Here is a 27,621-nt window from a genome sequence, read left to right as displayed (position 1 = left end):
GGATAGATAACTAGAAGAGGAGTTGCTGGAGTATATCATAATTCTATTTTTGACTTTTTTGAGGAATTGTCATATTGTTTTCCACAGCAGCTGCACCATTTTACATTTTCACCAGCAGTGCACAGGGTTCTAATCCCTCCACATCCTTGTCAACACTTGTTATTTTTTGTTTGTTTGTTTTTTATAATAGTCACCCTTGTATGAAATGGTATCTTATTCTGGTTTTGATTTGCATTTTTTCAGTGATAGGTAATGTTGAGCATATTTGCATGTGCTTATTGGCTATTTGTATGCCTCCTCTAAAGAAACGTATATTCAAGTCTTTTGCCCATTTTTAAAATCAGGTTGGTTGGTTCTTTATTGTTGAGTTGAAAGGGTTCTTTATATATTCTAGATATTAACCCCATATCAGATATATGATTTGCAGATATTTTCTCCCATTCTGTGGGCTGTCTTTTCACTCTCTTGATACATTCTTTGATGTACGTAAGTTTTTAATTTTGGCACAGTCAAGTTAATCTATTTTTTTTCTTTTTTTTATTTTGTTCTCTGGGCTTTTGGTGTCATATCCAAGAAGTCGTTGCCAAATCCAGTGTTATGAATAACAATGTTATGTTATTTCCCTATATTTTCTTTTAAGAGTTTTAAAGTTGTAGTTTTTATATTTATCTCTTTAATCCATTTTGAGTTAATTTTTTTGTTTATGGTGTAGGGTAAGTGTTCACTTTCATTTCTTTGCATGTAGATACTTTGTTTTCCCAGCACCATTTGTTGAAAAGACTGTCTTTTCCTCATTGAACGGTTTTGGTGCCCTTGTTGAAAATCATTTCATCATGTGCGAGGGTTTATATCTGGGCTATTCTTTTTTTTTTTTTTTAAGATTTTATTTATTTATTTGACAGAGAGGGATCACAAGTAGACAGAGAGGCAGGCAGAGAGAGGGAGAAGCAGGCTCCCTGCTGAGCAGAGAGCCCAGTGCGGGGCTCGCTCCCAGAACCCTGAGACCATGACCTGGGCCGAAGGCAGAGGCTTTACCCACTGAGCCACCCAGGCACCCCTATCTGGGCTATTCTTTTGATCTGTGTCTGTGTACCAGTACCAGTGTGACACAATTTTGATTATTACACTTTTGCAGTAAGTTTTGAAATGAGGAAGTGTGAGACTTCCGGCTTTGATCTTGTTTTTTAAGTTTGTTTTGCCTACTTGGGATCATTTAAGATTCCGTACGAATTTTAGGATTGATTTTTCTGTTTCTCCAATGTCGTGGAGTTTTTGATAGGGATTGCATTGTACTCACTTACCCTTGTGTAATTCATGAATTTAGTATGATTAAAATATAGGCTATTTAACTGTTTTTATTTTGAATCAACAAAGTCTTGTATTTTGTAGTCTGTGGCTAGACCCATTAAATTAAAACTTACATATTTTCTGTGCTTATTTAAGAAAATTTGGAAAATACAAGAGTGATGTAAAGAATAAACGTCAACTCTTTTTTTCTATGCGTATGCATGTTTTAAAGATAAAAACCTCTCTATGTATATGTGTTCGTGAACCACTTTTCGGCCTTTTGGCTAAGATGAAGTGTATATGTGTTTGTGTGTATATAAATGCTTTTTTTTCTTTTAATTTTGGTTTTTAGTTTTAGTGTTTTGATTTATTGCATTTTTTGATATTAACTTTTGAGATGTAATTGATATACCGTACAATTCAGTCATCCAAAGTGTGCATTTGGAATGGTTTTTAATTTATTTAGAGTTGTGCAACAACCTTTTGCATATTTGCATAAAATCGCAGAGTTGAATAATCACTTTTAGAACATTTCATTACCTCACAAAGATACTTGTATGCTTTATTACTTCAAACCTCCTCATCCTCCCAGCTTTAAGCAATCATGAGTCTCTGTAGATTCATCTGTTCTGGACATTTCATATAAATGAAATTATGTACCATATGGTTTGTGACTAGCATGTTGTAGCATGTATTGATATTTCATTTTTATGGCTAAATAATATTCTATTATGGAAATACTACATTTGCTTTATCCATTTATCAGTTGATTGGGCATTTGGGTTGTTTTCACCTTTTGGCTATTATGATAATGCTGCTGTGAACATTCATGTGTAAGTTTTTGTGTGGACATGTGCTTATGTTTCCCTTGGGTATATAAGTAGGATTGAAATTTGCTGGGTCAAATGGTAACTCTATATTTAACTTTCTGAGGAACTACCAGACTGTTTTCCAGAGTGGCTACATCATTTTACATTTCTACAGGCCGTATGAAGGTTGCAGTTATTCTACGTCCTTGCCAGCACTGGTTATTTGATATCATTTTGGATTATAACCATCCCTAGTGAAGTGGTATCAGATTTTGTTTTGATTTGCATTTCCCTGTTGACTAATGATATGAGTAATCTTTTCATGTGCTTATTGCCTATTTGTATTTTCTTTGGAGAAATATCTATTCAAGTCGTCTTACCATTTTTAATTTTTAAAATTTATTTTTATTTTATTTTATTTTTAAAAAGATTTTATTTATTTATTTGAGAGAGAAAGAGCAGGACAGGTGGAGAGGGGAGGGGCAGAGGGAGAGAAAGAAACAGACTCCCTGCTGAGCAGAGAGCCCTGTGGGAGGAGGCTTGGGGGCTGGGTTGGGGAGGGCTGGATCTTGGTCTTGGTCTTGGGATCATGACCTAAGCTGAAGGCAGATCCTTAAGCGACTGAACCACCCAGGTACTCCCCCTTCCCATTTTTTAATTAGGTTATTTGTCTTTTTATTATTGAGAAGTAAGCGGTATTTATATATTCTAGATACAGGTCCCTTATCAAATACATGTTTTGTGGATTTTTTTTTCCCATTCTCTGAGCTTTCTTGATAGTGTCTTTTGAAGCACAGAAGTTTTTAAATTTTGATGAAATCCAATTTATTGTTTTTCTTTTGTTGCTTGTGTTTGGTGTCATATTTAAGAAACCATTGCCAAATCCAGTGTTAGGAAGGTTTACCTCCCGTTTCTTTCTAAAATTTTATAGTTTGGTTCTTAAATTTAGGTGTTTGATCCATTTGAGTTAGGTTTTGTACATAGTATGCAGTAAAGTTTCAAGCTCATTGTTTGGCATGTTGACTGTCTAGTTCTCGTTATATCATTTGTTGAAGAGGCTGTTCTTTTCCCTCTGAGTGGTCTTGGCACTCTTGTCAAGTATCAGTTGGCCCTAGTTGTATAGACTGTCAGTTCTATTGATTTATATGCCTGTCTTTATGCCTGTGGTACACTGTCTTGATTACTTTTCCTTTATAGTAAGTTTTGAAATCGAACAGTGTGAGTCCTCCAATTGTAACCTTCTTTTTCAAGATTATTTGGATATTCTGGGTCCCTTGCAATTCCATGTGAATTTTGGAATCAACTTGTCAATTTCTACAAAGAAGCCGTTCAAGAGATTGCATTGAATCTGTAGATCAATTTGGAGACATTGCCGTCTTAATTATATTAAGTCTTTTGACCAATGAACATGGGATGTCTTTCCATTCATTTAGATCTTTTAAAATTTCTTTCAAAAATGTTTTGTAGCTTTCAGAGTTAAAGTTTGTTATTTTTTTTTGTTAAATTTATTTCTAAGTATTACTTCCTTCTTGATGCTTTTGTGTATGGAATTGTTTACTTAGTTTCATTTTTCATTTTTGGATTGTTCATTTTAAGTGTAAGTAGAATAGATTTTTTGTATATTGATTTTGTATTCTGCAATGTGGTCTACCTTTTTGGTGGACAGTTCTTGAAGAAAACAGTGAATGAGAATAGCACAAAGCAATATACATAGCTGGTAAAATTTAAGTGTAAGAAGTAGAGCCTCAACAACTAAGATAATTAAAAACATAGTCAATTTAACTATATTAATATAGCTGTTTTAAATAAAGTATTTTAAAGTACCTTTTTGAAAGCATGGATTTTTCCCCCTTCTTGTAAGTAAAAGCATTAATTCCCATTTGACTTTCTATAAATAAAAACTATGCCTTATGCATGTTATGAGTGATTACTAAAGTTTAGTGTTTAAATTAAACCTTTATTTTTAATTATATTGCTAAGATATGACTATTTTGATTATTAATATATGTTTTTAATTTACAGGAAAACATCTTTATGTATGGAGGCAGAATTGAAACAAATGATGGCAATGTCACAGACGAATTATGGGTTTTTAACGTACATAGTCAGTCATGGAGTACAAAAACTCCTACTGTTCTTGGACATGGTCAGCAGTATGCTGTGGAGGGACATTCAGCACACATTATGGAGTTGGATAGTAGAGATGTTGTCATGATCATAATATTTGGATATTCGGCAATATATGGTTATACAAGCAGCATACAGGAATACCATATCTGTGAGTTACTTTGAAAATGGAACTATATACTCTTTTCTTTATTAGTTGAGACTATTTTTAATCTTCAATAAAATCTTCATATGAATTTAGTCAACTGGTGAGTTTTTTGAAATCAGAATTATGAGCTAAGAATTAATACTTTTTAATATAAACCTTTTGATTTTGTGTTAGGTTTTGTCCTTTAATATTTATCTTCTTAGCTAAAAGTGAGAAGTGTTACATACCAGTTACACATTTTCAAGAATTGAGAATATTTATAAATATGAGAAATTCCAACAGATGGTGCTATTTCTTTGGATTTTACTTATGAACCAAGAACTAAAACTAACTTAGTCTCTTTATTATGCATTCCATGATTTCAGGATTTTCATTTTTCAGGGTTCTGTTTTTAATCTTACTGTAAGATATGTGTATTATTCTTTTAAAGTTAGCTTCCTGAAGATAGTCTGTTGTAATCTTTTATAAGAGATTATTATCTGGTGGGTGAAGGTGACTGAGATGATCTACATACAACTTTTTATACTATGCTCTTAAATACTCTTCTTTGTTTTTCTGGTACTTCAAAATTTTTTTAAAAAAAATTCTTTACAACATTTTCAAACACAAGATTTAAAAAAAAAATTTATGTACACATACCATGTGTTCCCTGTTTAGATTGAAGACCATGTTCCATTTTTGGCTCTGGCCAGTATTATGAACTCAAGTTTTTGGCTCCTTTGTGTATAGACAGCTATATTCAACTATTTAGAGTCCTTGTGTAGTCTTAATGAGGACTCTCACTTGCAGAGCAACAAGGGAGTCCTTAATGTGCTACAAGACTCCTTTTCTAAAAATACTCCTCTCTTCCTCCTACAGTCCTTTCAAGTGATAAGTTTTCTTTTCAAATCGCCACTGCAGCTGAGTGGAAAGTGGAATACATATCCTTCTTACTTCTTATTGCCATTTTACACTATTCCCTTTCCTTCCTCCTTTAAAGCACTCACCTTTGAACCTTACATCGTCAAACTGTGTCACCTATTCTTTTCTGTTGCCCTCAGATCATTGTGCTTTATTCCTTGAAAAATATAACTTCTGGTCCACTATCATTCTATCCCACAGAATATTTTATATTACAATACATTACAAAGAAAAATGTTAGTAAACTATTTCTCTGATTTCAGTATCCACTTAAAGAGTTATTCTAATTCTTGGATTCTTTTTTTTTTTTTTTTTAATCTCTCTTCCGGGATCTTATTTTCCATCCTGTTTGAGTCACTCTTTCCCATTGTCGTACCCTTGGCCTGTGTTCCTCAGTGTATCCCATAATTTCCATTTCAGTTATCTTACTCATTGAGTGCCACTGATCTTTCCAGTTTACTCCTTCTAGTACCCCACCTCTGACAATTCTCCAACCTTACTAGAGCTTTCAGTCCATTGGCCCTCCTATCGGTTTTTCACTATCACTCCCTTTTCTGTACTTCTAACCTTACCCAGCTTGAACCTTATAATCACCAGTCTTTCCTTCAACTCTCCCAGGTTGACCATTTCATACATTTCCTCTCTATTTCATATATATTTCCTCTCTATACAAATTTATACATTTCATTCATATTTCCTCTCTAAACTTCCAAGTGCTTCCTTCTCCACAATTATCCTGAGCCAAAGACCTTACTTCTTATCTTACTGGGAAAATAGAACAGATCTAAAGAGAATTCCTGCTGATAGGAACACTTTGGAGTGTAATGGTTAATTAGCAATGCTGTATTGGATAGACTGCTATTATGTACATACATTATTGTTGTAACAGACTCATGGTGGCATTGAAGCACATGTGGCTGTCATTGCATTTCTTAGATGGGCCCAAGAGTTGTTTAAGCAGCAGTTAGAAATTTTCTATGTAGAAAGGTGTTTGTTTTTTGATTTTGTTATTAATTTTTGGTTTTATTATGTTGTTTAGGGAATGTTGTTGGTATTATTTCTACTTTTTGTAATTTATTGAGATTCTCTTTGTGGGCCAGTTTTCATATTTTATAGACACTTGAAAAGGAGGTAAATCTTATAATATCAAGGTATGACATTTGATACACACACATATCAAATCTACTTCATTAATCTGTTTAGGTATTCTATTCTTTCCTTACTTTTTTTTTTTGTACTTTATCTACTATGCTCTGAAAATTGAATTAAAGTCTAAAAATGTTAGTTTATTTTTGCCTATTTTTCCTTGTATATTCTGGAATTTATACTTTATGAAAGTTGATATTATGGATATTCATAACTGTTACATCTTTATTGCAGATTGTGTTTTTTAATATTATAAATTGCTTTGCTTGCTTAATGTTGACTTGATTTGACTTGACTTGATTTCTACTTTGTCTGATATTTAATATTACAGCTCTTGCTTTCTGTGGGAAGGGGTTCAGTATTTTCCTGGTATACTTTTGCCCTTTCCTTCATTGTTAATCGTTCAGAATCACTTTGTTTTAAATGTGTCTCTTGTGTATAAGAGGGGATTGGATTTTGCTTCATGATTCCATCTGGTTTTTGTACACTTTGTGTTACTTTGTTGCCTTCTTGTTTTTAATTATGGCTCTTCTTACATTTAGGGAGAGAAAGCCTTTTGTGGGAAGGAGCGTGGTAATTTTTGAGATCTGCTACCACTAGGCTTCTTCCACACTCCTGTTTCTCATCTTTTCTGCATTCTTGTGGCTTCTTCTATGTGACTCTCTTGGTTTTACTTACTTTTTTGCATATTCACACCTTATTTGGAGTTTGTAGTTTTTTAAAAGTTCCTAGTTTCTCTGGATATTTAATTTTCTTTTTCTTTCACGTTACCTTCATGTTTTCCACGTCTTCTCTGAGGAAAATGGGAAGATTCAGAATTAAACTATCATGAAGCTTATGATTGAACCAGAGGTTTTGACTTGAAGTTTCAAAAAAAATGAAGTCTAAAGTTAACTAGTACTTTCACTCTTTGGTCAACCTCCAATTTATAGGCTACTATTTCTGTTGCTTTAATTCGTCTTGTTTTGTTTTAAGTACATTTGACCATATTATCAATATTTTAAACTAAGGATCACAGTCTTTTCTGTAAAGGGCCAGAGAGTAAATATTTTAGGTTTTGTGGGCCACGTGGTTTTTATCATAACTAGTCAGCTCTGCTGGTTTGCATAAAAGCAGCCACATATAATACATACCACAAACAAGCATGGCTTTGTTCCAGATTGGGCCCCCTTGGGTGTTAGATCGCCTGCTCTAGAGAGAATGTGTATTTCTGGGGGCCTAGCAACCTTGGTCTAAATTAAATTAAAATTCCAGCATGTGGTTTTTTGGGACCTTATTTATATGTAGGGTAAATTCATGCCCACAGTGACATGATGTCTAGTCTATGATGGAAAGTTTTTAAGGAAAGCCTTTTCTCCTTCCACATAGGGCCAAGGCTAAAATAGACATTTTCTGTCTGGTCTGCAGAGCAGATTAAAACAAAACAAAACAAAACAAAACCATTTTTCATTGAGGGTATAACCCTGACTTTATGTAGAAGCTCTCTGATTCAGTATTTACATGGGCTCACATGCAGTATTGGCCATGAAAACTGAATTTCTAAGTTACCTGATTAGTACATGTCTTCTCTACTCTGCCTCCCAACAATATAGTTTATAGTTCACAGAATACGTTACTCTTTTCTTTTTTTTTTTTTTTAAAGATTTTATTTTTTATTTATTTCACAGACAGAGATCACGAGTAGGCAGAGAAGCAGGCAGAGAGAGAGAGAGAGAAGGAAGCAGGCTCCCTGCTGAGCAGAGAGCCTGATGCGAGGCTCGATCCCAGGACCCTGGGATCATGACCTGAGCCGCAGGCAGAGGCTTTAACCCACTGAGCCACCCAGGCGCCCCACGTTACTCTTTTCATATTTCCCTTTATTGAACAGTAGTATCATTCAGTTATGAGACATGGTGGTGGTTATATTTTCCAGGGATAGCTAGGAAGGCATGTCAGATTTTTTCTAATCTATGAATGGTAAATGTTGATGTAGGTTGTTAATTGATAAATTCATTGGCTGGTAGGTTTTTTTTTTTTTTTTTTTTTAAAGATTTTATTTATTTATTTGACAGACAGAGATCACAAGTAGGCAGAGAGGCAGGCAGAGAGAGAGGAGGAAGCAGGCTCTCCACGGAGCAGAGAGCCTGACGTGGGGCTCGATCCCAGTACCCTGGGATCATGACCTGAGCCAAAGGCAGAGGCCCCAACCCACTGAGCCACCCAGGCACCCCAAGGCTGGTAGGTTTTTGTTTTTATTTGGAATAATTTGATTATGTAGTTTTAATTGTAGTTTTGGTAAAATTTTAACTATTTCTTAGAGTTCTTTTGGTTTATTCTATAACAACAATACTATTTATAAATAAATTTATCCACAGGGTATTTTTGGTTTTACTTTTGTCTTATTAATTGCACTACTTTCAGGCATACTTATGAATGTAGTATAAGATAGAAATGGGAGGAATGCATAGTTTATGAGTTTTGTAAGAGTAATAGATGAATTGTGGGCATTTTCAAATTCTGTGAATTAAGTACAAAGTAGAGCTCATCAACTTTTCTGTAAAATTATATCTTAATAATAATAATAAAATTAACATTACTTTATTTACTCCTGTGCATTTTGAATTCACTGCTTATTGAAAGTATTTGATATCAAAGAATAATTGAAGTACTTTCACTTTGGAAAGTACTTACAAATAAAAGGATACAAAAACAATGAGTAAATATAGTTTAAAGATGTTAAAAAAATTAAGTTCTATATATCATAGAAAAGTGCTTCTTTAGGGAATGATATTAAGTAGGGCTACTTTGAACATAAGTAATAGGATAATTTATCATCTTAGTTATAAATGAATACTTGCTGCCATAGAGAGAGTATATATTCATTTATTTATTTAGTCCTGTTCTTAGTGGGAATTACTACACTGTGTTGGCAGTTTCGCCTCTTTTTTCCTGACCGATTTTAATGACATCAGGTACCCAAATGTAGGTTGGTTTTATTTTGACCATCCTCACATATTAAAGCTCCTAGACAACTAAGGAAAAAAAGTGTTTTTGTATTAAAGAAGGGGCTATCTCTTTAACCAGCATCATGATGAGGTAACTGGAAAGAAAGAGTAATTCATGAAAACAGGTTATTTTGCTAGATAAAAATTTACTCAGAAGCATATGCTAAGGATATTGATCTCATGGTTATGTAGAAATTTTAAAAACAGAGAAAAAACTCCCAGTTAACAAATGACCCTTATTCAACTTTTAATAATATTGCAAATCATTCTAAGGTATTTCTGTTTCTGGATTTAGTACAATGATTCTTATTTGAGATTTTTGTAATATAATTTAGAACAAAATGACCATTTGGTTAAATTATCTTCAGTTATCTTAATTGGAGAATTATAGATTAGCACTAAAAAAATCTAAGATACTAGAGAATATTTTTTAACTGCTGAGATTGTAGGTATCATCCTTGCTATTTTATGAGTTTTAGAGTTTTGTTGATCTAGGGAGTACTTCCTAAACATTGGGTTGACTTTGTAGCTTATATGAACACATTTTGGTTCTACTTGGTTTCAGACATATGCAGTAATGCATACCAACAAATGATGAATCAGGTATTTTCCCTTAGCTTTGCAGAGCTTATTTCGAGTAGGGTGATACAGACAATAAAAAATAAATATAATACGGATGTATGCTATATGATGTGTTAGAAGACAGTAAGTTTTATAAAATCAGAACAAGGTAAGGGGATTGAGAGAGAGATTGAAAGTAAGGGGAGGTAGTTACAAAATAGGAAGGAGACGGTAGATGTCACTGCAAAGGTGAGTTTTGAGCAAAGAGTTGAAGGATGTGAAGGAATTTACCATGTGAGTATCTGGGGGAAGAGTGTTTCCTGGAAGTGGGAGCAGCTGTGTCAAGGCAAGAGCATGCTGGGCATGTTCAAGGAACAGTAAGGAGTCTGGAGAAGAAAGGATGGAAAGTAAAAGTGAAAGATGAGGTTAGAGGAGTAATAAGGAAGCAAGATTATTGGGTTCTTGCATTGCTTTTGTTTTTTTTACTGAGTTAAATGGAGAGACCTTGCAAGATTTTGAGCAGAGGAATGACATAATTTTTAAATGCATCATTTTGTGTGTGTTGGAAATAAGCTCTAGGAAGGAAAGAACAGGAGCAAGGAGGCCAGTTAGGGAGTTATTAAAATAATCTGGACAGTGACGGTGGTAATTTTGGAGATGATGAGAATTAGTCCATTTCTCATCAACATCTATATGTTTTTAAAGTAGAACCAATATTACTTGCTGAAGGTTTTGGATGTAGAGTCTGAGATAGATGAGTCAAGGATGATTTCAAGGTTTTTGGTTGGAGCAGTTGGAGAGATGAAATTGCCATACTGAACACAGAAGATTCTGAAGCAGGTTTGAGGTGAAGGTGGTTTGAAGGTCAGGAGTTAGTTTGGATATGTTATATGTGAGATATCCATTAGGCATTAGACTAGAGAGAGATCTGGGCTGGAGATGTAAATTTGGGGCCTCTTAGGATGTGGAAAGCAGTGAAAGCCATGAGACTGGATCAGATCACTAAGGAAATGGGTGTAGATGAACAGAAGAAAAGGATTGGGCCCCATGATGTTCCATAAGAAGGAGAAGAAGATAAGCAAGGAAGAGTAGTGTTGTGAACGGAAGCCAAGTAAAGAAAGATGATTAAAAGAAAAGTGATTAATTGTACCAGATGCTGCTCTGCTAATGGCTCAAGGAAAACAATTTAAAAAGAGAGAGAGAGGCACCCATGCACGCACACACATGCCTGTGAGTAGGGGGACGAGCAGAGGGAGAGGGAGTGAGAATCTTAAGCAGGCCCCATACCAAGGATGAGCCTGTTTTGGGGCTCAGTCTCACGGCCTGGTATCATGACCTGAGCTGAAATCAAGACGCTTAACTGACTGAGCCACCCAGGTACCCCTCAAGGAAAATGATTTCTAAGGATTGGCCATTGAATTTAGTGCAGTGCAGACAATTGGTGATCTTGGCAAGAACACTTTTTGTGTAACGGGGAAGGGTGGTAAAAGCCTGACTGGATTGGATTTAGAAGGGAGGGAGAGCAGAATTGGAAACATTAGTCAAGATCAATTTTTTCAAGAAATTTGCTTGTAAAGGGGAGCAAAGAAGGTAGCAGCAGCTGGCAGGAAATACAGGATCTTTTTAAATTTGGGTTTTCCCAGAAGCAGACCATTAAGCAAGGATTCAGGTGAGAGAATTTTATTTGGGAAAATGCAGGTAACGCTACTCGCTATTCGAGGAGTTGAGAAGTAATGCCAGCATGAGAAGGCGGACATGAAAGGATCCACTAATAAAGCCAACAATACGGAAGTTACAGAGCTTAATGACCAGGCTTCGAATTAACACTTCATCTTTGAAATGTCCTTCTTCAACTTTTAAACTTCTTGTGAGTTGATGAATCCTGCCAGCTGTGTCTCTAAAATCAATCTGTTCTTTAGCCGAAGACGTATCATTCATTGTGGCGTGATTTATACGAAAATGTGTATAGATGTATAAGAACAGAATACTTGACAAAATAGCTTATGTGGGACACACACAAGTTGGTCTGGCAGGGAATTTTCCATGGCGGCGCCCTAGACTACAACCGCTAAAAGTGCTGTATGGCTGTCAGGTGCTTAGGAGTGACAGTAATCCAGTGAGCTTCGTGTGCAGAATTATTGGAACAATCAGGAAAATGCATAATGAAGAGATCAGCTTGCAGTAAAGTTTCCCTAAACTTTTGTTTAATTAACAAAGTAAAGGTGACCTTCTTAATTGTATAATGGTGAAAAGACTCTTGTTAATCCAGAGCTATATTTGTGGAATTTTTCCTTTTTTTGGAAGTGGTTTAATTTTCCTCCAAATTCCTGTATCTCTTTGTTCATAAGTGAATATGGCTTTATATAGGTATTCTTCTTGTACTTACATTCTTCTTCTAAGAAGTTTATTTTATTTTATTTTTAATTTTTTAAAGATTTTATTTATTTATTTGACAGAGAGAGAGAGATCACAAGTAGAGAGGCAGGCAGAGAGAGGGGAAGCAGGCCCCCTGCTGAGCAGAGAGCCTGATGTGGGGCTCGATCCCAGGACCCTGAGATCATGACCTGAGCCGAAAGCAGAGGCTTAACCCACCGAGCCACCCAGGTGCCCCAAGAAGTTTATTTTAGAGCAGGAATCCTGCAATATGCCTCTCTGAAAGTGTACTTTCTAGTAAAGAGCTGTGTATTAAATGCTTGGCAAATATCTGAATGAATGCATAGGATTTTGAGCACATACTCTTTAAAAGTTGAATCTGTAGATTTCTTTAGTGTTGTTTAAAATACATTAGCCAAATTTAAAAAATTGTACACTGTACTTATTATTGTCTTTCTAGTGGGGACTCAAAAAGTGTTATGCTTGATATTCTCCATGTGTCTCTCCAGAACCACCCTTCACCATTTCTGCCCTCCTCCCGTGCCTTCTAGCTTTCACTGGGGGCACCCACAGTAGATCAGAGGTTGGGAGATAAGTGAGGCTGAGGTGTTTTATTTGTCCCACTCCCTCCCTGCTGGGTCATCTTGGGTTAGGGGGTTGCCCTACTGAAGGCTGGACTGTCAGTTGTCTTTATCCATACAGCTATTCTCTAAGAGTTCTGGAAACCATTCCCTCCTCTTGCTTTTTTCAGGCTAGCAGATACTAAAGACTTCCTGCTGTGTTATTTCCAAGATATTACCTTGACCATAGTTTTAAAAATAGTCTTTCTATTAGACTCCTTATAATTACTCATTTTTAGTATATCATCTGTTTTCTCTCAAGACCCTGGAGATTGTAGCAACTGTTGATTCCTTAGAGAATAAAATATAACTGTTTATCTAACTGATCCTTTACATGTATTTAGGTATTAGGATCCTGGAAGGTGGGAGAAAGAAGTGTTTTATAAGAGGACTTCATCCTTTATTAGATGGGAAAAATGTCAGCAGAAATATAAACCTTTTGGAATAGCATGGGTCCTTTGGTCCATTTCTACTACTGTTATAATTGAGTTACAATTTTTAATACTATGTGGTCCTTTGTAGCATTTTATTTTTTCTTAATGTTAAAGATTGTTATATTTATTTAACATTTTTTTATTTAACATTTTTAAGAGCATTAGCTATTCTAGTTTTTTTCAGTAAGCAGCACTCTTATGTGCCTACATATTGTTTTCTATTTATTTATTTATTTTTAAAAGATTATATAGGAGAGAGAGAGTGAGCACGAGTGTGTGAGTAGGGGGAGAGAAGAGCAGAGGGAGAAGGACAAGCAGACTCTGTACTGAGTGCAGAGCCTGATGAGGAGCTCAATCCCAGGATCCTGAGATCATGATCTGAGCTGAAACCAAGAGTTGAATGCTCAACCGATTGAGCTACCCAGTGCCCCAGCTTTCAATTTATTTTTAAAAAACAACCACTTAGGGGCGTGTGGGTGGCTCAGTGGGTTAAAGTCTCTGCCTTCAGCTCAGGTCATGATCTCAGGGTCCTGGGATTGAGCCCCGCATCGGGCTCTCTGCTCGGCAGGGAGCCTGCTTCCTCCTCTCTCTGCCTGCCTCTCTGCCTACTTGTCATCTCTGTCAAGTAAATAAAATCTTTAAAAAATAAAAACAAAAACAAAAACAAAAACAAAACAACCACTTACTGGTTTCTTATTATGTTTACTCAACTCAACTTTATTTTGTTATTAAGTCATCAGTGTAGAAGTGACCATGTCTTACTAGCAAAAGCACCCCAAAAGTATATTTGATAAGAGGATATTTATGAAAAAATGTAACCATTTATTGTAGTCTTTTAAGTTTTCTCTTTATAATTGTAGTCATTAAAAAATTGTTGGATTTTACAAAAAAGTTTTCTGTCTCTCTTCTATTCTAAAATCTAGAATTTCTTATGGATTTGTTTTTAAAAATAGCTTTTTATATGTGTATGCTTATATTGCATATTGTTTTGTTTATTTGGTTTTGAGTTTTACAAAAAGGAAATAATATTTTATACAGTTTTCTGAGGCTTGCTTCTATTTCATTCACCTACTATATTGCTAAGGTTCATCTATGTTATGTATTACTGTATTAACTCCTTTACATTACTGTGTTTCATTATATGACTCTACCACAATTCCTTCATCCATTCTCCTGTTCATGAGGTTTTGGGTTGGGTGCTTGGTTAAATTCAACCACAGCAGCAATTTTGAGACATCTTGATAAAAATACTGTATTTTAAAAGATAAAGAAAACTTAGGATTTTCAGGCAGAGAGATAAAATATCTTACAAGGGCAAGAGATTAGCTTCTATCAGATTTCTCAAAAGTAACATACAAATCGAGGCAACCAAGGAGCAAATTTTTCAAGAAACGTAAGGAAAGGAGTATGGTTTAAGGTTTTTATATCTTGCCAAACTGTCCTTCAAGTGTCAAGGTTATAGAAAAAACAGTTTGAACATGGAAAAACTTAGGTAATTTCATTTATATGTGCCCTTTCCTGAGAAATCTAGTAAATCAGAAATGTGCAGACTTTTTCGTAGAGGTCTAGATAGTAAATTACTTTGGCTTTGTAGGCCACATGGTCGTTACTCAGTTCTGCTGTTGAGTCTGTACACATGCACTGGTATAAAATACATAAGTGAATGAGTATGGCTGTGTTCCAGTAAAACTTGATTTACAGAAACAGTTGGTGGGCTTTTTGGCCTGTGGACTGTAATTTGTCAAACCCTGTCCTAGAGAATAAGCATCATCTAACAAAGAGATGAATGGGAACACTTCAGGTAAAAGACTGGTTAGAGGACGTGTATTTAATTTTAGAGCTAAGACTAAAACAAGGGTAGAGATGTCAGTAGACAACTAGAATGCAGATATTATGTGTTCCTTCTAAGTAGAAAGAATGCAACTGAAAATGGGAGAAGGGTGAGAGAAAGAGGAAAGCAGAAAAAGAGCCTGGATTCTTGCATAGGAAATTGGTAGGAGTCAAGAATGCCATTTAACTCTTAATACCATAAATGTTAGTCGGTCCCAATTTTAGTTGTTTGAGCAAGCCTACCTAACATTCTGTGAAGGCTGTTATTTCATAAATCTCATTCTTTCTTAGAAGTCTTTAAAGAACAAAGAGAATACTTACTTACTTAAAAATATAGTATAAAATATTCTATCTGCAATTACAGATGGATCTGTTGGATGTTTTTACAAATCTAAGATATACTGTAGGATCTTAGTGCTTATTTTTATTATGTTTTAAAACACTTTGCTATTTCATTTTCCTAGAAATTAATTTATTGCTCATCAGTTATTACCAACCAATGCTAAAAAAAATTAACAAGAAAACAACTTACTTAGGAGGGTGATACATGAATGAAATATATGGTCACTTTCAGTTTTCTTATTGCAGTGCCCAAAGTATTTTATTACATTTAAAGAAGGCGTAAAAGGACTGAAGGCACCATCATTGTAGCCTGCTCTTAGCTTTTATTGAACACAGTAATTAGATTCAATGAGATAGCATGGGTTGTGATCCTAATGCCAGAGAAAGTAGAATTCAGGCCACCAAAACATTGTATGAGTCAAGAATACCTTATTGTATTAAAACCACAATTCACCAGAAGATGTAATATACAATAGAAGAATATCTATGTACCAAATAACCCAGCAACCGGCCATTTAAAACAGAAACTATAGGCAATGCAGAGAAATAGATAGCAGCAATTTCTTTACAAAACAATTCAAGCATTACTCTGTACACGACAAGACAAAGTAAGAGAAGGTAGAACGATGTAACCAATATAATCAAGCAATGTTAAGAATATATATCAGCACAACCTGATTATGGACAAAGTACTTGTGGACTTCTTAAGTATGCATGGAAAACTCATAAAAAGTAAGTAGATTGTATCTTAGGGTATAAAGAAAATATCAGTAGGTCCCCCCAAAATGGAGATACTAAATAAAACCTTTAAGATAAATATAAGCTTAAGTTACAAAATTGCTGAAAAATATTGGCAGTAAAAGCAATACATATAAGAATCTATCAGATAAGTTTAAAGCAGTTATCAGAGGATTATTTATAGCATTAGACAACTGTATTAATATGAATGAAAATAGGTGAACCACATTCTCAACTCAAAAAGCAAGAAATAGAACAAAGTACATATAGACCTAGAAGTGATAGGATTCAAATAGTAAAAATGACATCTGAAATTATTGATGTAAGAACAAAAAGGCAATAAATCAATTTAATAGATTATATTTGTTTATTAAAAATTTTAAAATAGATAAGCCTCTAGCTAGCTCATTTAATCAAGAAATAAGGAAGAAACCTCAAATATATAAAATAAGAAATGGTAAGGGGAGAATAGTACTGGTAAAGAGGAAATTGTTTAAAAATGAGACTACTTTGTACATCTATGCAAATATATATAAAAATATAGAAAAAATAGATAATTTCTTAGAAAATAACGGTTTTCTAAAATTAAACCCAGTAGAGATAGAAAGTTTATATAGATGAATTTCCATAGAACAAAATAGATAAAACACCAAGCCTAGGTGATGTTATAGGTTAACTTTAGCAATGCTTGTAAATTCTTTTAGAGAATAAAAATGGAAGGAAAACTTACAAATTTACTTTAGAAAACAAGTATAACATTGCTACCTACAGTTATCTCAGAAATAGGAGATTATAGACCTGGTGATTGAAAATGAGTTAACATGTTTTCCTTTAAAAATCACCAAAAAATCTTAAATAAAATGAACAAACTTTAACACACACCAATAAGATACCATGATCAAGTAGGATATATAACTAGGAATCCAGGGATGATTCAATATTAAGAAATACATTAATAAAATTCACTATGTTTATAGGTCTAGGGAGACCATGCTAAAAAAGCCCTTTCCTAATTAAAATCTTCAAAAATTGGAATGGATGTTTGAACACAATAAATGTATCTATGTCAATCCAAATCCAGCGTCTTATATGGGGAATCAGGCATTTGTGTGAAGGTTAGGATCAAAATAAAGATGCCCACAATCTCCATTACTACTAGACATTTTTCTGAAAGTAGTAGAGGAAACAATTAGAGGAATAGGACTTTGATAAGGAGAATATAAACTATTTGCAAGTGATATAGAATTTCTGGAAAACTTACACAATAATAGTACTAACTGAAACAATAAAACAATAAAAGAACTCAGCAAGTTAACAGGTTATAAAATTAATATGCAAAAAGTGTCCCTGGGTGGTGCAGTCAGTTCAACGTCTAACTCTTGGTTTTGGTTCAAGTTGTGATCTCAGAGTGGTGAGATCGAGCCCCATGTTGGGCTCTGCTCAGTGGGAGTCTCTGCTCAGTGGGACTCTCTCTGGCCCCCAATAAATCTTTAAAAATTAGTATGTAAAAATCAATATCCTTCCTGTATATAGTAGGCAATTAGAAGACATAAGAAGGAGAAAAACACATTTAGAAAACTACAGTGAAGCTAAATCATTTAGGTATAAATTGAACAAGAAATGTTCAAATCATGGGGCGCCTGGGTGGCTCAGTGGGTTGAAGCCTCTGCCTTCGGCTCAGGTCAAGATCCCAGCGTCCTGGGATTGAGCCCCACATCGGGCTCTCTGCTCAGCGGGGAGCTTGCTTCCCTTCCTCTCTCTCTGCCTGCCTCTCTGTGTACTTGTGATCTCTATCAAATAAATAAAATCTTAAAAAAAAAAAGGAAGAAAGAAAAAGAAATGTTCAAATCTTTTTAAAGAAAACTATAAACCATTCCTGAAAGTCACAAATGTAGGGGGAAAAAACCCAACAAAATATATAACAAAAATACATATCAATTCCATTTCAAGGAATTTATGCTTCAGTTTTATCTCCAAAATACAGAAACACTTTTTTTGGGGGGGGGGGTGGATGAACAGAGTTATTCATTATAACATTATTTAGAAACTACTGGTAGATAAAGCATGGTACAGCCGTATTAGTGAAGTACTGTGTGGTTGTAGAAAAGGAAGAACTGTTTGAAATCTTATGATTTACAGGATATATCAAGTGACAAGTGCAAAATAGCATATGTAGCATATTACTTTTTGTGTAAGAAAGTAGGGGAAATCAGAAAATACTGTTGCGCCTGTTTTTTTTAAGCAAAAATGAACACTGGAAGGATAAACTAGAAGATGGTGATGTTGGCTACTTACAAAAGATAGTAGAGAATGGTGTGGGAAGGACAGAAAATGAAAGTATATTTCCCTTAAATAGTTTTGACTTTTAGAAGCAGATTGATCTACATACAAAATCATCAACAAGGAAAGCAATAAAACTCTAGAACAATGCAAACAGAAACTAATGAACTCACTCACATCTCAAAGGGATAACACAAACCACACTGAAGAGGGAGAAAATAACCCACATGCCTTTTTAACACAGTGTTTGGTTACGTGTCCTCAGGCTAGGTGTGGATATGTGGGGAAGAGCTGCTAACAAATTTTTTAAGTTTGTTTTTTGAAGGTTTTGGTGAAGTAATTCTACATTACTTTGGGTGTATTTGACAGATTAAAAAATCAGTAAATGTGTTGTTGGGAGCTTAAATTCTCAACATGGAAGACAGGAGATACAAATATGAAATGGGGAAGGCAAGAAGAATCCTGCCTGATGGACTCAACTTCTAGGTATCATTGTGAGCTTGTGGTTTGGTAGGCAGGTAGTAGGTAGACAGATAAATAGGCAGGCGGCCCACAGTTACAAGTTTAGATTCTTCTGAAAGGGCCTAGAAGCTAAGTCACCCCAGTAATAGCACAATGATCACCCATATTCCCAGATCTAGTTTCTAAAAATATTCCCAAGAAAAGAAAGCAAGGCTCTTTGGAGAAGTGGCTGATTCTAGGGCTATGGCAGGAAAAGTAAGGATGAACCTGGTATATCTTGTTATATCAAATTAAGGAAGTGTTCAGGAAAATGATGGGTCCTGTCAAAAGCACAGAGGAGGGTGCCTGGGTGGCTCAGTGGGTTAAAGCCTCTGCCTTCAGCTCAGGTCATGATCCCAGGGGTCCTGGGATCGAGTCCCGCATCGGGCTCTCTGTTCCACGGAGAGCCTGCTTCCTCCTCTCTCTCTCTGCCTGCCTCTCTGCCTACTTGTGATCTCTGTCAAGTAAATAAATAAAATCTTAAAAAAAAAAAGGCACAGAAGAATCGGCTTGAAGGGGGTGTCCTTTGGTAAAATCTGGGATACTTTGAGCATCAAAATAATTTAGGCAAATAATAAATTATAAAATTGAAACAGGAATCCGTGAGCTTATACTGATAATGGACAGACTGACAAATAGAGGAGAGGGATACACAGAATGCTGACTGGCATTGGGAATGCTGACTGGAGTTGGGAAAAAAAATCATTGTTTAATAATAATTGTAGTAAACAATTGGTTTGGGAAAGAATCATCAATAGGTTTTAAATCCACAGGGGTGGGGATAAATTTTTGATGAGATGTGCATGGTATTTAAATGTCTTTCTCACAGATTGTTTATAAGGTGCAGAGAAAAATAGTACCTTGTCTGAGTAATCAAAATTCATATCAAAAACCATGAGAAATTATACATTTTGTGCCTCTGGATATGATAGCTGCTGAGAGAAATATCACTTAAAACAGAGTTTGGCAAACTATTTGTACAGGTTAAGACAGTAAATATTGTGGGCTTTGTGGATTATACAGTCTCTGTTTCATCTACTCAGTCCTGCTGTTGAAATTTGAAAGCGCGCCATAGATAATATGTAAATGAGTAAATATACCTGTGTGCCAAGAAATATTTATTTAAAAAAATGAGCCACTGGCTAGATTTAGCCTATGAGACACAGGTTTCCTACCCAGTATTTTGAGTGGGACTGCAAACTTAAATCTAATCATTAAGCAGTATCATACAAACCTCAAATAAGGAACTTTTTGTTTAAAAAGGCAAAGAGCTTTATTCTTCAAAAATGTCAATGTTGAGGCACCTGTGTGGCTCAGTCAGTTAAGCGTCTGACTCTTGATTTTGGCCCAGGTCATAATCTCAGGGTCCTGGGATTGAGCCCCGTGCGGGGCTCCTCACTCAGCGGGAAGTTGCTGGAGATTCTCTCTCCCTCTCCATCTGCCTTTCCCCCACCCCTGTGCTCTCTCTCCCTCTCTAAAATAAATAAATTTTTAAAAAATGTCAATGTCATAGGAAACAAAGACTGAAAAATTGTTCCAGATTAGAGGAGGTTTATGAAACATAACAACTGAATATAGTAGGTGATCCCTGACTGTATTTCTATACTGGATGAAAAAATGCTGTGAAGGACATTACTGGCCCAATTTACAAACTAAAATATTTGTGGATTAAAACATTCTATAAATGTTAAATTTCTTGACATTAATAGCTATAATATGGTTGTATAAAAAGAAAGTCTGTTCTTAAAATATATACCATAATATGTAGGGATAAGAGAAATGATGTATACACAGTTATTGTGCTTGTGTGTCCATGTGTGTGCATGCATGTGTGTGTCTGTGAGAGAGAGAGAGAGAGAAAGAGAGAGGAGATTGACTGAGGTGGGGAAGGAAAGGGAGGGAGAGAGAAGAAGGAGAAATAATAAAATGAAACAAGGTATTAACAATGAATCTGAGAAATGGGTGTATGGGAATTCTTGGATTTCTCTTGCAACTCATTTGTACCTTTGAAATAATTTCCAAATAAAATGCTAGAAGTAGATTACAAGAAGTATATGTATTTTTTTAAAAAAATATTTGTTTATGTAGGACCATATATTTGAACTGATTGTTATAGAGAATTCCTGTAAACTTCCTCTGGTGATGAAGGAAATGTCAGTTTGTCCTTTCTGCTATACTTAGAATTACAGCTTTTAGGGAATCTGTAAATCTCAGAGGGGACTTATATGGATGGTTTTACTAACTTGGACCATAAAGCTATTCTGGGTTTGTCCTGAGGGAAATTTATTTCACTTTAGGTTAGCAATACCTCATAAACTTTCTAAGAATCTCAATGTGAATCTCAAGGTTAGTATAATATTAATGTTTTGCTTTAGTATTTTTCATGCTTTTAGAATTTGGAAGGTGTAGTTGGGAAGCCAGTATTAATACCATTTTATCTTCACTTTTTCCCTTTTGATTTAAAAACTGTTAGATATGGTATTTTTAGGGACTTTTTTTTCCCCTCTGTAAGTGTAGTGGTATGTGACTTTCTCTTCAGCTTGTAACATCACATGTTTTTCAAAATTTGGTGGTGGATTTCAAGTGTGAATTGGACATTGCTTTTCAGAAAACTAGTGTCTGAAAATATAATTCTATAGAACAGATGTATTAGGTGGTAGAAGTTAGGAATTTTTAATAGAGGAAATCTCCCCCTTTAAAAATAATTCAGTCATAGGAATCATAAGATGCATATTTTTATTGTCTTAAATTAGGGTTGGCATTTGATATGGAATTTCATTTGTGAAGAACTTTTGAGGACTAAATAGGTAAAGTAAAACAGTTTCAGTGTAATAAGTATAATATTGCTTTAATAAAGTGTTCAGTCTGTGTGACAAAGTCTGCTGTTCAGAATATATATGTTTTCATATTTTCTAAGAATATCACAATAAAAAAGACCAGTTTTGGTAAGTGACTTTATTATATCATGTTGTTAAAACTGTTTATAAGCTATATGAATATTATATATTTAAAAATACACATTAGTTATATCAAAAAAATTTCCCTATGTATGTGTTCAGGATTCAGAAAATTCTGGTCTTTCTCTGTTTAACATTCTTTCATTGATGGAGATCTTAGTCCCTTAAAGGCAGCCACTGCATTGTTGTATATATTTAAAAAATTCTATTTATATTTAGAAGAAAAATGCACTTCTTGTAAATTTGTACTTAGTTTTTCATGAGTATATAGAACTGTATAAGTTCTATAGTGCAAAGTCCCTCATGCTTCCACATATCGGCTCTACAAAAATTCTGAGATATCTTATTTTCCACTTGCCTTCCATTCTTCAGACTTTTCTTTAGACAAGCAACTCTAGCGCCTTTAGTCTTCACTCGACCGGGCTTACATTCATAGCTTTTTGTTAATGCCTTACATTAAAACAAATGTTAATGATTTAAAGAATATTTTGTAACAATGATAATAGCAGCTAACATTTATTTGCTGGGGACTTAGTCTGTGGTAGGTGGTATGATAAGTACCTCATGCATGTTAACTCAAAGTGAACATATAAATATAAGCTATTCTTACCCCATTTTATAGGCAAGGAAACTGACACACAAATGTGTCACACAAGTAGCCATGGCCACCCAGCTAGCAAATGGTAAGATCAGGATTATATAAATATAAGATACACATTATCTTCGTTGACCTTTTGTTCTCTTTATCACCCTCTCTGGACAAACCATACTTTGTAACAACCCTTTCAGACTTAACAGCGTTTAACAGAGTGTGGTGTGTTATCTAATGTGAGACCATTACTTTCCCTTATTCTAGATACGATATTTTCTTGCATACTGGTATTACTGTGTTGACCTATAGTTAGCCTAAAGAAAGCAAAACTTATTTAGTTCTTTAGTTTTTGTTTTTATATAATTGCTGTGAAGGGAGATATATACTCTGTCCTATATTTGTTTAATTTTAGAAACTCAGTGAGGGGCTTATTAAAAGAGTTTCAGACAATTATTGGTATAAGGTTTATAATTTATTTTTAAAAGAGTTTCAGCCCATTATTGGTATAAGGTTTATAATTCTGGTATCTAAGGACTTAGTTACCTTGTCCTTTTATTGGGTCAGTGGTCATTTAATAAGTACAACTTTGCCTTCATCCTAGGAATTGACAAAAAATGTTAAAGAGTAGACCATTGGCAATTAAAAAAAGAGTTGGAGAATGTATAGATAAAAAGAGATTTAATAGACATATCAGAATATCAGACAACTGTAATTTGTGGATCTCATTTAGATCCTGATTCCAACAAACTTAAAAAAATCTTATAAAATAATTAGAAATTCGAACACTGACTGGAAACTTCCTGATTTAGATAATTATTAATTGTCTGGGTTTTTGTTTTTGTTTTTGTTTTTGTTGTTGTTGTTTTTTGAGAATTACCGTGCGGACCTCTAGGGTTTTGGAACAAAGCTATAATCTCTTCTATAGATCACTTTTTGAGAAACAGTTTCTCTTTTGCTAGTCTTGCTGCCTATTATGTATTATTTTTTCCCTTGTCTGGATGACTTTCAGTTGTTAATACTTTTCCCAAAGCTGTTTGGTAGAAATTGGCAAAGTCATCTGAGTTTGGAATTTTCTTTGTGGCAAGGCTTTAAAATTACAGGTTCAATTAATCTAATAGTTATAAAGCTACTCAAGTTTTTTCTCTCTTCTTGTCAGAGTTAGCATTTGATTATTTTTTCAGGATTTGTCTATTTTATTTAAATTTTCAAGTATATTGACCTAAAGGTCTTCATAATATGCTGTTAGTGAGGTTTAGAAGATTTTATAGCTGTGCTCCCTTTAGGTCCATAATAATGGCTTATTTGTACCTTATTGTCTTGTGCAGATTCTCCAGAAGGTTATAAGTATTAATACTTTTCAAAGTACTAACTTTGGGAGTTACTGATTTTTTTGTCTATTTTTTTTGTCTATTTATTTCTTACTTTTATTATTCCCTCCTTTTAATATATTTTGATTTGTTTAGCTTTCCCCCTTTCTTTATACTGATATTCATTGTTTTCAGTTTTTTAAAAATGTTTTTAAAAATATGCATTTCTTCTTTACAGTGTCTTTTAAAAAGCAGATATTTTAAATTTGTATAAACTTTGTACAAATATAAAATTTGTATAAGTTTTTATGGTGTCTGGGTTTTCTATTCTGAGAGATCTTTGTCAAGGTCACAAAGGTTTTTCTCTTAAATTTTCTCCTAGCTGTTTTAGAGTTTTGGCTCTTATCCTCAGATCTATCATCTATTTGAGTTGGTTTTCACAAATGGTATGAAGTAAGGGGTGAGGGTTTTTTGTTTGTTTGTTTAATAAATATAAAAATTTTCCAGTAACATCTGTTGAAAAGATTTTCCTTTCCCCGTTGATGGATGTGTTGGAAAGTTAGTTGACCATATGAGTTAATGTTTGGACTCTCTTTTGATCCATTAAGGTATCCAGCCATACTTCATTGACTACTGTGGCTTTATAATTGAGGTGGTGTAAGTCCTGTGGTTTTTTGTTTTTTTTTTCTATTTCCAAAAAATTTTGTACTATTCTATGTACTTAACATTACCATATAAAATTTAGAATCAGCTTGTCGATTTCTTAAAAAAAAAAAGCTTGTAGGAATTTTAATTGAGGTTGAATTATGTGTACAGAGAGGAAAATCAAGTCTTTAGTAATATTAATTCTCCTAACTCATGGGCATGGTCTATTTCAGCATTTACTTCGGTCTTCTTTAAAATTTTCAGCAATGTTGTTTAGTTTTTAGTGTACTGGTATTGCACGTAGCTTGCTAAATTTATACCTAAATATTTAAAATTTTTGTGTTATTGTAAATGATGTTTTGCAGGTATTTGTGTAGTGTAATGATTGTCATGTTTGCCTGTTAATGGCACTTAAAATTTCAATTTACAATTGTTGATTGCTAGTAAATAGGAAAGAAGTTGATTTTTCATATTGAACTGGTATCCTGCAGCTTTGGTAAACATACTTACTAATACTTACAGATTTTTGGTAGAGTCCTTATTTTCTACATAGATAGATGATCATGTGTTAAAACCATGATAATAAATTTTGTTTATTTTTCCTTTTCAGTCTGCATACCTTTGCCTTGTTTTCTTTGTATTGTTGCTGTGGCAGTATCTCTGGTACAGTACTGAGTAGGAGTAGTGAAAGCATCTATTTCTGCCTTTTTTCCTGTTAAGAGGGAAAGTTCCAGTCTTTTAATTATTACATTAGTAGAATGTTTTCTAGATGCTTTTTATGTGGTGAAGGAAATCCACTTTTATTCTTAGTTCACCAAGAGTCTTTTTCATCAATGATGATAAATTTTGTCAAAGAATTTTTATGCATCTATCAAGAAGATCATTTGTTCTTTTTTTTTTTTTCTCATTTCTTAATATGGTGAATGGCATTGATTTTCAGACATTAAATAATGTTTGCATTTTTGGGTAAATCCCATTGGCCATAATGTATTATCTTTTTCATATATTGCTGGAATTGATTTGCTAAAATGTTAAGGATTTTTTTATTTATGTTCAGAAGAGATACTGGACTATAGTTTTCTGTTTTTACAGTCTTTGTCTGGTTTTGCAATCTGGATAATGATAAAGTGATTTGGGGTGTGTTTTGCTCTATGCTATTTTCTGTAAGAGTTTGTGTAGAATTGGTATTATTTCTTTCTTAAATTTTTTTTTTTTTTTTTTTTCTTTCTTAAATTTTTGAAGGCGGTCACCAGTGAAACTGTCTGGTTCATGAGCTTTCTTTGTCAGAAAGATTTTGACTATTGCATTTATTTTCTTTAACAAATGTTAGAGATATTTAAATTACCCATTTCTTTGTGGGTGAGCTTTGGTAGTTTGTGTTAAATTTATTGGCATGAATTCTTTTCTTATTCTCTTATTTTTCTCTTCTTCTTTTTAATGTTATAAAATGTATAATGATATCTGATATCTGATATGAATTATTTGTGTCCTCTCTTGTCAGTTTGACTAGAGATTAATGGGTTAAACAAATTTATTTATATTTTCAAATAACTTGCTTTTGTTTCCTTTTTTCTATTTTTATTGATTAATGCTCTATTTATCATATTCTTTCCTTATTTGGGTTTTATTCACTCTGTGGAAGAATAGATCATTGAATTGGTTGAGACATTTTCCTTCTTTTTAAAAATATGTGTTTATTGCTATAAATTTCTTTCTAAGCTAATGGTTCTCAAACTTTAATATACATAATTATGAATCACCTGGATGGTTGTTAAAATGGATTGCTGTGTTCTAACCCCTGATTTTCTTAGTATGTGAGTATTGATGCCAAGAAACTTTCATTTTTAAAAAGTTTCTATGTAATGTCATTTGCTGCTGTCAAGGAACCATCTTTGAGAGTGATTGCTTAAGCTGTCTCCTGCATAGTGAAATGTATTTTTGTTTCCATTTAATTCAAAATATTTTCTAATTTTCTTCGTGAGTTTTTTTTTTTTTTCTTTTTGCTGGCTCCTAGGTTGTTTAGTAGTACTGAGTTTTATCCAAATAGATGAAGATTTTTCAGGTCTCTTTCTTGTCATTATTTCTTATTTCATTTAGCTGTTGTCAGAGACTATATTTTGCTATTAAAATTTTTGTGAGTCTTCTGAGAATATGATCTATCTTGGTGAATGTTAAGTGTCAATTAAAAAGGGTGTGTCTTCCGCTGCTGTTGGTTGGGGTGTTCTATGAATGCCAAATGCATGATGATGATTGTTCAATATAGGTATTTTGTTTAGTGTTTTCCTTAGTTACTGAAAGACTAATATAGAAACCTCCATTTATGGTTGTGGATATAAGTATTGAATTTTTTGGTTCTATCAGTTTTTGCTTCATACATTTAGGTGTTTTGTTATTAGGTATTTATATAATTAGAATTTTCAGGTCCCTGAAGTAAATTGTCTGCCTTCATTCCAAGTTATCTTCTGTTATCATTTCTGTTATCATCTGTTTGAACAGCTTCTTTAGCATGTCTTTTAGAGTAGATCTGCTGGATATAGATTATCTTATTTTTTTATATCTGAGGATCTTTTTATTTCACAATCATCCCTGAAGGATGGTTTTGCTTATCATGGAGTTCTGAGTTACAGTTATTTTTTGGCACTTTAAAAAGTGCTGGTACTTCTTCTGGCCTCTATGGTTTCTTAGGATGAAAATCACAGTCATTCAAAATGTAATTTGTTGTTTTTCTATAACTGCTTCTGAGATGTTTTGTTCATTTTGAGTGTTTAGCAGCTTGATTGTGATGTGTTTAGGTCTAGATTTCTTTCAGTTTGACCTGTTTGTGATTTTTTCAGCTTCTTGAATCTGTAGGACCATTAATTTATTAACTATACCTTTTTGTTTTATTTATTTATTTTTTTGAGGTTGCTCTAGGGATTAAAATATACGTTTTCAATGTATCAGATTCTACCTTTAAATAATGTTCTACCACTTCACATATAGTGTTAGAACCTCTGAATTTCCTATATTTCTTCTCTTTTCCTTTGTGCTAATATTATGT

The 27,621-nt window shown here is 33.9% G+C and overlaps 1 protein-coding gene across 1 annotated transcript in view; it reads left to right on the top strand.

The window, feature by feature from the left end:
* ATRNL1 (attractin like 1) overlaps positions 1-27,621 on the top strand; it is a gene marked incomplete at its 5' end in the record, with an annotated part of 807,401 nt that overhangs the window by 59,486 nt on the left and 720,294 nt on the right. Inside the window, one exon of the mRNA XM_080822490.1 lies at positions 4,119-4,374. Coding sequence (XP_080678616.1) covers positions 4,119-4,374 — 256 coding nt within the window. The remainder of the gene's footprint in view (positions 1-4,118; positions 4,375-27,621) is intronic.

The sequence above is a fragment of the Martes martes genome, assembly GCF_963455335.1.
Source record: "Martes martes genome assembly, chromosome: 14".
NCBI lineage: Eukaryota > Metazoa > Chordata > Mammalia > Carnivora > Mustelidae > Martes > Martes martes.
This window is presented reverse-complemented; position numbering and strand designations above follow the sequence as displayed.